This window comes from Lissotriton vulgaris, chromosome 1_1 (genome assembly GCF_964263255.1).
Source record: "Lissotriton vulgaris chromosome 1_1, aLisVul1.2, whole genome shotgun sequence".
Classification (NCBI taxonomy): Eukaryota; Metazoa; Chordata; class Amphibia; order Caudata; family Salamandridae; genus Lissotriton; species Lissotriton vulgaris.
The window spans coordinates 1,570,205,290-1,570,217,505 of NC_141685.1; the positions used below are offsets into that span (position 1 = coordinate 1,570,205,290).

At 44.6% G+C, this 12,216-nt stretch overlaps 1 protein-coding gene across 1 annotated transcript in view; it reads left to right on the forward strand.

The window, feature by feature from the left end:
* Positions 1 to 12,216, forward strand: part of TPH2 (tryptophan hydroxylase 2) — a 378,574-nt gene that overhangs the window by 100,057 nt on the left and 266,301 nt on the right. Inside the window, exon 4 of the mRNA XM_086937035.1 lies at positions 2,182 to 2,249. Within this exon, the coding sequence (XP_086793161.1) occupies positions 2,182 to 2,249 (68 nt within the window). The remainder of the gene's footprint in view (positions 1 to 2,181; positions 2,250 to 12,216) is intronic.

Consider the following 12,216-nt stretch of genomic DNA (forward strand, 5'->3'; position numbering starts at 1 on the left):
CATAAGCAGAAGAGAGAGTTTTTGTTATGTTTGATTGAGACCTGCTGTTATTTACCCCACCATAGAAAAGGGGTGGCATGCAGGGCTTTCTATAACAGTTAACAGATTTAGGGCCTGATTATGAGTTTGGCAGTCTGGGAGCCGGCCGCCACGCCACCACCCCACTGCCAAATCACCAAACCTCACTGCCAGTCGGCAGCTAGATTACGAGTTACCTTGTGGTCTGGCAGGCAGTCCTATGGCATTCCCACAGCGATGCATATTAAAAAGGCACCGAAATAGGAGTGCCAAAGCCCGTTCCTGCATGGCAGGGACTGTGCGGTCCATGCCATGCAGGAAAGGGGGTGCATGCATACAGGGAGCACACCCTTTGTTTCCTTACTGCTACAGTTTTTATGGCAGCCTCGACGCCGTGAAAACCGTGGTGGTGAGCAAACTTCAAATATGTTTGGCGGTGCAGCAGCAGCACCACCAAGCATATTTGAGCCTCTGACTGCCGAGCCACTGCCAGGAATCATGGATCTCTGGTGGTTGCAGCGGCCCAACCACAGTAGTTGTAATACGGTGGTCAGCACACTGTTCTGCAGTCCCCGACCGCCACCACACCTACACAGCAAGTTTGGCAGTCCGATGGACCACCAAACTCATTATTAGGCCCTAAGTCTGGCGAAAACTTGGACGCACCATCTGATTAAAACCTGTACATTTAGTTTTGCAGACCTTTTGGGCATGGAGAGAGACGGCAATTTCCTGAGTTCAAGGATGTCATTGTTCATATCTGGAGAAACATGAAACAATACTAGGAAATGTTGTTCAATGATTGCCACAGCATTAAACTTCCCATTAAATTCTATCCGAACAAATAATGGGACTAGAGTTCGGAAGTGTGCAATAGAGATGCCTTGAAATTGTGTTCTATCTTGTTACATTTGCTGTACTTCCAAAACCAGAGGTCAATTGTCAGGCTATGTATTCTAAGAAATTGCTGCTTATTCCTTTAACATGGAGAATGGTGATACTTTTCGTTTTCTGATTGCAAAGTATAAGGATTTTTTAAAGTGACCTATGTGGCAGCATTACTGGAGTGCAAGGAGTGCTTAAGGAAAGGCAGTAGGATGTCAATTTTTTCTAACACAATACAATTTGAATACATGTAAATGGATTGTACACATATTTGAAAACAGCAGTTAAGAAAGAACAAAAGAACTACTGTTTTTGCAGTTCTGACATGTGATGGACGTAATGATTTTTAATCAGATCAAAACAAATTAATACGTATTCCTTAGTGATGCACAAATGGCAATTAGACGCTGAAAATATATTTTCTCACATTGTCGTTTGTGCTCTATATAGTTTAAACAGTAAAAGCTGCATATCTGTGAAATTTTAGTGACCAGTTCAATTGAAAATGTGCTGTCAGTAAATGACAGTACACTACCATACCATTATATTTGCAACAGTGTGCTCCAACATTAACACAGGCACATACCACACCTTTACTACTCTTCTGCAGAACGGGCGTGGCTCATTTGCTCCACTTGTTCTTTGTGTGACACTTGGATTTTTCATATTTCCTATGACCTTGGTGGTGTAATACTAATGGCAGCACCCCTGCTTTGAAAACGGTTCCAGCACCACTACTTACATGAAGGCTTGAATAATCGATGAAGCAGGTTACTCTGAATGAGAGATACACACTTGTCAGCACGAATTGCATACTAAATAGTAAAAGGTTGGCAATACTTAATTTACAAACATTAGAAAATAACAGTCCGGCATATTTGGTGTCGGGCATTTGTAGTCCTGTGGAGGGGAATCAAGCTGAAAGTGAGAATGTTTGTAGCCCAGAACAAAAGTACTTCAATCCATGGGAACTTTAAATCAGTGTTTAGCTAACCTCCTCAAAGGCACATATATACTCCAGGGAACAAGAGGCTGCGCAATTTGGGGGTGATTGATTGCAAAACCTTTGGCTTCTTGCTACCCAATTAATGAGCAATCCATGCACACTTTTCTGTTGCATGTAACAAAAGAGCTTAATTTTACCGTTGTTTGTCTGCACATGTAATAGTAGAATAAATGGATTTGTTGTCTGCTGTTACTAATGTTTTTTAATTAAAGTGTAATTACGTTTTACTTTATCTGAGCAATAATAAAATAAACGCTTGTTTCTCGCCTCAGGGATTTAAAGACAATGTGTATCGGCAAAGACGGAAGTATTTTGTGGATGTTGCCATGAGTTATAAGTTGTAAGTATCAGGCTTTCCTTTTTATTTGTGTACAGGTATAAAATGCAAATAGTTTGGGGCTGATTCAATTCTGTCTTGGCTATTGTCAACTAACCCATTCTTTTCTTTGTACTAGGTATATGTAGAAATATTATTGCAGAACCATCTTGTAGTATCAGCATTGTGGTCAATTAGAGTTCATTTAAGTAATGTTGTTCTCCAGTTATCGTACTCATAGAGCAATATTTCAGACCTTGACTATATTTTGCCTGGGGTATCTATTTTCAAGACTTATGTCATCATAAATCGTGAACTAAAATATTGGAGGTATTAGATGACATCTAGTTCCAATCAATAGCTAGAAATCATCTTACTGTAAGGCAGTGGATTTTAGGACAGTGCATATCTTACGCTCTGCTCCAAACCTGATGTACTGTCCAGTAGCGGTTGCTACCAGAAGGAGTGGTGAGGCAGGGGCTGGGGGCAATTGAAAAAAAGAGAAAAAAGATCTGGGGCCTCATTTATGAAAATTGACGCATTGCTGCGAGAAAACAGCGATGCGTCACTTTTCATTGTGCCCTCCTTGCGACCCCAATGATGCGTCATATTTACAATATGACGCATCATGGCGCAAGGAGTTACAGATACGTCAGTATTTCTGACGTATCCGTAAGCGCAAAACTGACGCATTGCTAGTGTGTGTCACAAAAGTGACGCAACTCCAGCAATGCATCCTTTCACATGGGCAAGCCCCATGTAAAAGGGCCTGCGCCAGTCTTACGCCTGCTGTGAGGCAGGCGCAAGATTTTGACGCAACAGCGTCCTAAAAGTGACGCAGTGAAATCTCATAGATTTCACTGCGTCACTATTGCAAGGCTTTTTGTGGGGGAACACCCCCTCTGCATACATTATACCTGACGCAGGTATAATGTAACGCAGGGGTTTACAAAGTGACGCATCTGCTTAGATGCGTCACTTTGTAAAATAGTGCGCAACAGGAGGCATGTTTTACGCCACCGATGCGTCACAAAAAGTGACGCATCGGAAGCGCAAAACTGACGCAAGGCCTCATAAATGAGGCCCCTTACCTTTAACGGCCGGATGCTGCCTCTCCTCAGTTCTCGTCATCTTCTGTCTTCCTGCAGTCTCGCTAGTAGCAGGAAGCACCTGGGCACATAGGCTCTCCTGAACTAATCACAACGCTGCAATGAAGCATGGGGATCTACCAAGCGGGGGCCAAGAAAAAAGGGGGACCCTAAACACAAAAGCCCCATGCATTTTACATAGACTTCTTTTAAGAAGCTCTACCGTCAAAACTGCTGAACGGAATTCGATCAGATGTGCCAGGAAGCTAGATCTTGGTCAACAGCCAGTGCTTGTTCTCATTTGGTGTAAATCTGTTCCGTAATTTTTGAGAATTTAAGATTAAAAAATAATTGTATCTGGACAGGTGGTTTTGAGGGACTTCTACAAGAGTCCCTGAAGCCCAGTTTTAGAAAAAAAGAGCCCAGGGTGGGGCCCAGAATGTTTTTGCTTGGCCAAGTCACTCCTGTGGGAGCAAGACTCTGATTGGCTGCAGGCAACATGAGAACAATGTTGCTGGGAGCCATTACAGGACCCTTGGATTTAGTCCCCTTGATCTGATGTTAAAAAATAATAATAATATATTAGTACAGGGGAGGGTCACTCTGCACCCCCCCACGGTCCTGTGGGGGGCCCAGAGAGACCTCCTGTGGGGCAAAAAACGTTATGCTGGCCCCATTCATATTGCACAAGGGGACACTCAAGCACCTTGTGCTCCTCCTACAGCACTAAAGTGCCCCAATGGTATGTTGTAAAGAATGCACCTGTTCCTGTGACTCTGGACTCAGATGATAATCCACGTAGGACTTACCAAGAGGGGGAAAAGTAACCCAACTTTCCAGATCAGCACAGAACCAGGAAAGAGAATTATAAGGGTACGGGAAGGCATGAGAGAAACACACACACCAGACAGTGGCCATCACTGGAGAGTCTGTCTGTTTCCCTGGAATGGATGTGATCCCAGAGTTGGGCTGGATGACCAAAAAGAATAAGTGACACAATGACAATGTGTATGCAGGAATCACACATGAAAACATGTACTTCCAAGCAAGGCAATGAAACTCACTGGATACTTCAGGGGAAATAACAATGGTGAGTCTCTAAGGCACAGGGAAATTGTAAGAGGCAACGCAGTAGCAATCATGGACAAAATGATCTCGGAGGACCATGAAGCACAGAAATCTAGCAAAAAAGGAGATAAGTCAACCAGGGAAAATGGAAACACTAACCAGAGAAGGGAATACACCAATGAAAGTGGAAGAAATGCAATACAGTTAGCAAATAAGCAAGAGTGGGAGGCATACAACAAGTGGAAAGTAGCATGGCACATCTTGCTAGTGTTTAGCCTTTTTATAGTGACCAGGAAGTGCTGTGCTCCCTCTAATGATTCAGAAAAGGGGGTGACATGGAACTATCTGTTCTGACCTCTGTGCGTGAGACAGCTGCCCCGGGCAGGTAATACACGGCCACCAACCCCTGAAGGAAGTTGCCCGTTTAGGGTCACCAGGGTCACTCACTACCACCTCTCAGCCTTCCATACCAAATGAAGAGTTGGTCAGACATTAGAGAATAAAACCACGTATATGCTTATTTAGATACACTTAAGTGGAGCTCAGTCTGCCCAGTCGCTTAGGGGCGCTGCAGAGAGGACTGACTTCAGCAAACATAGCGATACTTTATGTGCACTTCAGAACCAAGGAAGATCCACCCATAATGGAATTTTCCAGGCAGGTGCAGTTAACACAATGAAGTACAGTAAGATGGGTTTTGATTCTGAGGCCGGGCACATCGTATCTTCTACCCAAGATCACTCTGTCTGTGCATGCCACTAGGCTGGTGGGAGAAGACCTCTATCTATTGGGAAAGGTATGTGCTAATAAGAACAGTGTATTCAGTAGCAGAGCAAGGCCTAACCTCAGAGAAATGAAATTTCCACAGCCTGCTTCGCGAGGAGACAATAAACAGCTAATGGCATAATTAAAAATGGCGGCTAAACAGAAAATGGTGCTGTGAATGCTAACTTACATAAAACAATTGAACAAACAGAATAGCAAAAACATGTTCATTTCATCAGACCCTCCCTTTAGCATTTGATAACTAATTTATGCAGTGGGCAGAGAGGACGTAACATGCTTGCGGGCAAAGGGACAATCTATATACTCAGTATCAAGAATAGAAGCTGCAAAGGATGATGTAGAACCAAAGATGCCCTCGTCAATTTGCATCATTTCATCGACCTGTTTGTGTAAGATAACTGCTGCATTAGTATCATGAACTGGCATTTTTGGCTTGTGAGTAAGGATAGTGACACTATGTGAGGAACAAGTTTTGAGACATTGTATGCAGAGGCAACACGGGAAGAAGATACCATTAACCGCAGCTAGGAAAATGAGGATCGTTCAACCCCAGGATGTGAGTATGTTCTAGAATCATCCTGATAGTGTCTCAGTATCTGTCACTTGGGGTATGTCAGACGAAAGTCTATGCAATTTTGCAATTTTTGTACAGCTGCATACACATTGGGAGCGTGATCAGGTATGTAAAGACAGCAACTGCTGCTAATGACATGACAAGTCCCACCCCTATCTGCAAGTATGACGTGTTAACACCATCCGGTTCTGCAAAGTGACTAATCTCATAGCCTGAAGCTCAGCAGTGATGTTTGTCAGTATTCCAGCAGATGTAGTAATACGCCCCTCCACAACTCTTGTTAGCAGATGAAGTTGAAGTCTAATAGCCATGGGGCCTCAAAAAGGTAGGAGATCCTTTATGGCATCCCTAAACTGTTGTGCAGTGGTATATGTCTGATCGATATCCTTTGTGTCAACAACCTTCTGACTCTGGGCATGTATGTACTTCTACACCGCAGCTGATGATCTTTATGATAATTTGATGGAGCAACATACACAGGGGGAATTGGGAAGGCAGAGATAACATCTGCCTTCCCAACCCATCGGAAGCCAGGCATGAGCTTGGGATCCACAGACCAAATAGACATTATGGGGTTGGACCAAGGGTGGACTGTTGATCGTTCTCAGTCGATAGGTGAAATTGTACTTACTCTGCCCCACCTTTGCCTCCACAGTCACCTGTACACAGAAACTAGCTGTTGTGTTTACCACAGACAATGGCATCGGTTTGTCCTTGGTAATATTGCGAGCTTGGAAAGATTGAAAATACTCAGAGGTGTTGAACCTTTGGAAATCAGCCATTTCCGTTTGAAGCCATGTTTCGTTCTTCACTTTGGGGACAATGTACTGAAGCCACCTTGTCCTACTGGTCCTATGGGAGTAAATCTGTGATGAAAACGTATGTACTCTACCACAGTGCAAGAATCAGCAGGTGTCATAACTAGAGTAGAGTGTTGGAAATGGTAGTGCAGCATAATGAATAATCCAAACCAACCTTCACAGCTACCAATATATGACAATGGCATGGACAACAAATAGTCGCTCTTATGAGTAACTGAGGCTAGCAATCCACACACCCAACAATTAGTTGTATTGGACACATCATGGGCTTGATGCAACATTTATATAAATATATTGTCTGTGTAAGACTTTCTGTGCTCTTCTTTGTGAGGGGCCAAAGTAACAAAAATGTGTTCAGGGGCAACGGTAGTATTACCCATTACGGAGTGCACAGGAAATCTCTCCTCTAAAAAAACAAGATATTCCAAGTATTGTTGTTAATACATTCACAACCATCAATATGCAAATTATTTTACTCTTTTTCGACCATCCCTTCAATAAGCGCGGTGGTGCAAATGGCTGTTCCTCCTCAGCCATAGGCCGACCATAAGGAAGCATGATTAGGCAAGAAAAGGAATGCAACAAAAATGATAATAAAGGCAAATGTTCCCAGTGTCCATCTGAGCCTCTCTGGTAAGGCTCCTATTGTTCATCAAACGTTTGCGCTCTTGAGCACTGGCGGTGGAGCTTGCTCAGTCTAAGCTTAAGGTGAATCACACGATGATCAGGATAATGTACCCCCCTCCAGGAGAACCTGCGCAACTTATCCTATCCATGAACAGAGCACAAATCTCACTTCACCCTAAACTGACTCCGTTGGTACTACAGCAAAGTACACCCTAACTTGCACAGCCCATCGCTGTTTAATCTGACTTCTCCTTTTGCGCACTATTCCCAAGCTGGATCGCAAATTGGAGCTGGCAGCCCCAGGCACCATTTGATCAAGAAACAGCAGCTCCTTTATAGCTCTTATCTCTGGGTGGACTGCTGTATTCAACAAGTCATTGTTCTCAGCATCTGTTCAGGTCCACGTAAATTTGCGTCGCTGAAGAGAATGAACTGAGGTACCTTCTCACACTCAGTGTCCCCAATACCGTCCCTCACCCACTGATCATAGGGGCATGGGAAAGGGTATCCTGTGGCATTAGCTGGCATGGATCCAGTTCTTTTGGCCGGCGACCTTCAAGGCTGTTTGAGTGGCAAGAGGAACCTGCTCAGGTGCCTTTCAACGGGGCTCCTGGCTCTTCTTCCGCTAGAAGTTCTTGACTAAGATATAGTCCCCGGCCGAATATCATGTCCGGGTCCCTCTGGTATGGGTGGAAAGGACTTGTGGACCTGTTGGTAAATAGAACGTACATTTTCAGTTAACTGGCAAAGGTAGTCTGTCAACAATGGATGTTCAATGTCAAAAAATCTACAAGGAAGTGGGACACCCTAACATTTGCGGGGCGCCCAAACACAACCTTGTATGGTGACAATCTTGTCCTAGAATGTGCTGTTGCTCTTGTTGGCAAAAGAGCTAATGGTAAAGCATCTGGCCACTGCAACCCAGTTGTCTGCTGAATCTTTGCCAATTTCAGTTTGAGAGTACCGTTCTCAACCAAACCTGCTGACTGCGGGTGGTTTGCAGCGTGAAACTTCTGTTTTATGTGCAAACCGTCACTAATTAACTGAATTACCTTGGCATTAAGGTGACTTCCATTGTCACTCCAGGTCAAACAGGCCAAGCCGAAACGAGGAAAGAACTCCTTCAGGAGTACCTTTGCAGCCGTATTGGCTGTATTGTCTTTAGAGGGGTAAGCCTCAACCCATTTACTGAATGCACAAACAACCACCAACACATACTTCAAATTATTGACCCTGTCCAATTTGATATAATCTAACTGAAGGACCTCGAAAGGGAAAGTAGGTAGTGCAAAATTACCAGGCGGTGTAGGGGTACCTTTTCCAGGATTGTGCATCATGCACACATACAGTACTTCACTAAATGTGCATCAGTTCTCGATATGTTATCATTCTGCCATACAGGGTCTAACAACTTGCAAATACCCTTAGCACAAATATGGGCTGGCCCATGGGCCATTATGACTACAGGAAGAACATATGTATCTGGCAACATCCATCTCTGCTTTCCTGACTTGTCTATCCAACATCCCTCATCGTTCAATTGTGCTGTACTTTCTTGCCACACTGCTAATTCCTCCACTGTGGCCTCACTCTGTATTTCAATCATTCAATCAATCAGGGGAATTGTAAGCGTGCTACTCACCTGTGAGGCTCTCAAGGTGCTGAGGGGGTGGGTGGTGGGGTCCGGAGATCTGTCTAGCCAAAGAACCAGGTCTTGAGGGTCTTCCTGAAGGTGGTGAGGGTGGGGGCGCGTCTGATATCTGCCGGTACCTCGTTCGAGGTCTTGGCTGCAATGTGAAAGAAGGATCTTCCGCCTGCTCTGGTTTGTGGATGTGCGGGGTTCCGGCCAGTGTGAAGGCTGGATGATCAGAGATTTCTTTTGAGTATGTGAAGTTGATTCTGTCGTTGAGGTATTTGGGTCTGTTGTTATGTAGGCATTTGTAAGCGTGATTGAGGATCTTGAAGGTGACTCTTTTCTCCTCGGGGATCCAGCGGAGTCTTTGTAGGTGTTGGCTGATGTGTTCTTGCTGGGGGATGCCGAGGACGAGTCTAGCGGCGGTGTTTTGTATTGTCTGGAGTTTGCGGAGTAGGGACTTGTTGATGCCGGCATATAGTGCGTTTCTATGGTCCAGTCTGCTGGAGATGAGTGCGTGGGTGACTGTCTTCCTTGGCATTTGATATTTCCTTCACAGTCTCAAGCGTATCCTCAAACTTAGTACTTTCTGGCATCCACCTGGCGGGGCCTGCCACAAACAATCTCTTCATTTTAGTCTGTGCCCTTTCCTTAGCTGTGTGATCAGCAAACGCATTCCCTCAGCCTACATCATCAGTGATCTTTCTATGGGCACTACACTTTACTATTGCCAACTTCTTAGGGAGTGTCAAAGCAGACAGAAGTCTCAGTATAAGGTGACCATGTTGAATCCCTCTCTCAGCCCAGAGTCGCCCAAAATTATGCGTGACCCGGAAGCCATACTGGTTGTCAGTATAACTACTGACAACCAATCCCTCACTCAATTCACAAGCTCAAATAAGGGTGGCTAACTCAGCTGCATGGGCTGATAAGGGACTTGTGATGGCTCTACGACTTTACTCAATGTGGTGATGTCATAAGCTTCATTTGTAGTGCCATCTGGCAATTATGAAACAAGAGCCATCAACATATAGTTTCCCTTGTGGGTTAGATAAGGGAAAATTAGTCAAGTCTACCCGTCGTTTCGTCTCTCTGGAAGATATAATCATGTTTCTCATTTTTGTTATTGTCAGAAGGCAGGGGTAGTAACATGGCTCGGTTCAGAGTGGCACATCATTTGATTGTAATATGCTTGGCAAAGAGTGTCAATTCATAACCCATCAGACGTGCACTGGTGAGGTGCTGTGTCTTGGTCTTATGCAAAAGTGTATCTACAGCATGGGGCACCATGACTGTGAGATCAGTATCAAGCACGAGTCCAGCCAATTATCGAGACGGCCACAGACGCGACCGCTTTTAGACAGCTAGGGAGGGCTCTTGTGACAGGGTCAAGAACAGCGGAGAAATACGCACACAGGCTTTGCTTATCTCCAAATTATTGTGTTAGAACAGAAAGCGCACAACCAACCGTCTCTTGGACATATAATACAAAAGGCTTGCTGGCGCCAAACAAAGTGTACTTTTAATTGCTCAAAAGACTGCTGACATTCAGGCATCCAAGGCAGGACTTTTTCAATAAATCCAGACCCATCACATTCTCACCACAATTAGATGTCAACAAAATGGCGAATCCATAGTGAAAGGACCTATGGCCAATTCAAGAGGTTTTGAAATGGGGCTTACAACCGGTACACCAGAAAAACCTACCGAAACATTATTATGGCCAGACAGAGCCGCCCAAGGGACCATAGAGCGAGAAATAGAACTGTTCGTTGCACCTGTATCCACCAAATCTTCCTTAGCCGAACCATGCAAGTTTGCAGTAACATAAGGACAACTCTGATCTACAGGTATCGAAACTGGACCCTCACTCTAACCCTGTCTGTCCTAGCTGTAAGACATTCCTATCACCTCATCTGTGTCATAATCATCATGATAATACTGTCCGCCGATGGTCATCAAAGTAGTTATTATCAGAACAACCCTGTGAGGCTGCAGCATTCTGAACCCTGGCCGCTCCTCCAGCTCCACGACCCCATCCACAAGAACCCCATTCTCATGGGGCCGCCACCTTCTCTGCCAGTGTCCCTCCTCCTTACAATACACACACTGATTTGGCCCTACCGGCATAGTATTCCTGCTAGTACGAGGAAGCTGTCGGGCCAAACCACCACGTCCTCTACCATTCCCTCTAGAAGCCTGCTGCAACAACACCTTTGACTTCAAATCCTTGTGTTTCATCTCAGTGCTCACCGTGCTCTCCATATCCTCATTTTCCCTTTGCTCATAGTACTGGGCCATTTTCAAAATAACAGAAGGAGAAAAGGTGGACCAGGTGCTCTCCGAAGTCTGCAATTGAGTCGCAATCTCAGGAAGCAAATTTGAAATAAAAATCTATTAACAAACAACCAGACACCTCCCTCAATAGACAAATCCTGCCCACTATAATGCTGAAACACATTTTCAAGCCAGTGAAAAAATCAGACACACTCTAATTTTTCTTCTGACGACAAGCTGATAACTTGTCCCAATCAACCTTTCTCGTGGAATAAGATAATGCATATACGTTATAATGCAAACTGGCAAAGCAAGTATCTCTGCCCTAGGCTTCTCACCTGGCTTCCTGTCCTTATCTCATGCTTTTATTTGATCCCATGTACCACCCAATTCCGCAACATGATCCTGTGTGTGCATTTGTCTACAAATATTATCTGGAACCAGCAAACCAAAAAACATTTCAATATCCGCAAGCGTCATTACTGTTGAAGAGGCTGCCTCAGTCAATTCTTTATAATATGCAGTAGGATTTTTCCTAGGGTCAGGTAACTGAGCTGAAAGGGACAAAACCTCACTCCTTTTCCATGGAGTATAAGCCCACTGTTCTTGGAAACGGGCTGCTTCACCTTGTCTGATAACAGCATTGTGCTGGTCCCTTAACTCTGGTATCTCTGGGTGATATATAGCCTGAACCCCCTGCATCGGAAACTGGGATACTGTGGTGGGGCTCTTCTCAATCAGCCTACCCCGATAAGCAATCAATGTCGCAACACTACTAAAAACTTGGCCAGGCTCCATATTACTAGCATATACACGATCCATAATGTTATATAAAATCCGTGGTGCTGCCTTGTTGAAACACTACTCTCACAGACCAATCAGAGTAGCAGACATATGCTTAAGGGCATGCTGCTGTACAAAAGGCTCATAATCCTTCATCACATTCCACACATCCTCCGCACTGTAAATGGAATTTCGAGCCCACTGGGAAGCCTAATTAGCTACTACCTTTTTCTCTTCTTCTCCCACATCAGATCGTACTGACGTCACCCCATGCGTTCCTTAAATTTCGTCCAGTCTCCATCCTCAGGGCTCCGTAATGGTGTCCCACTACTCA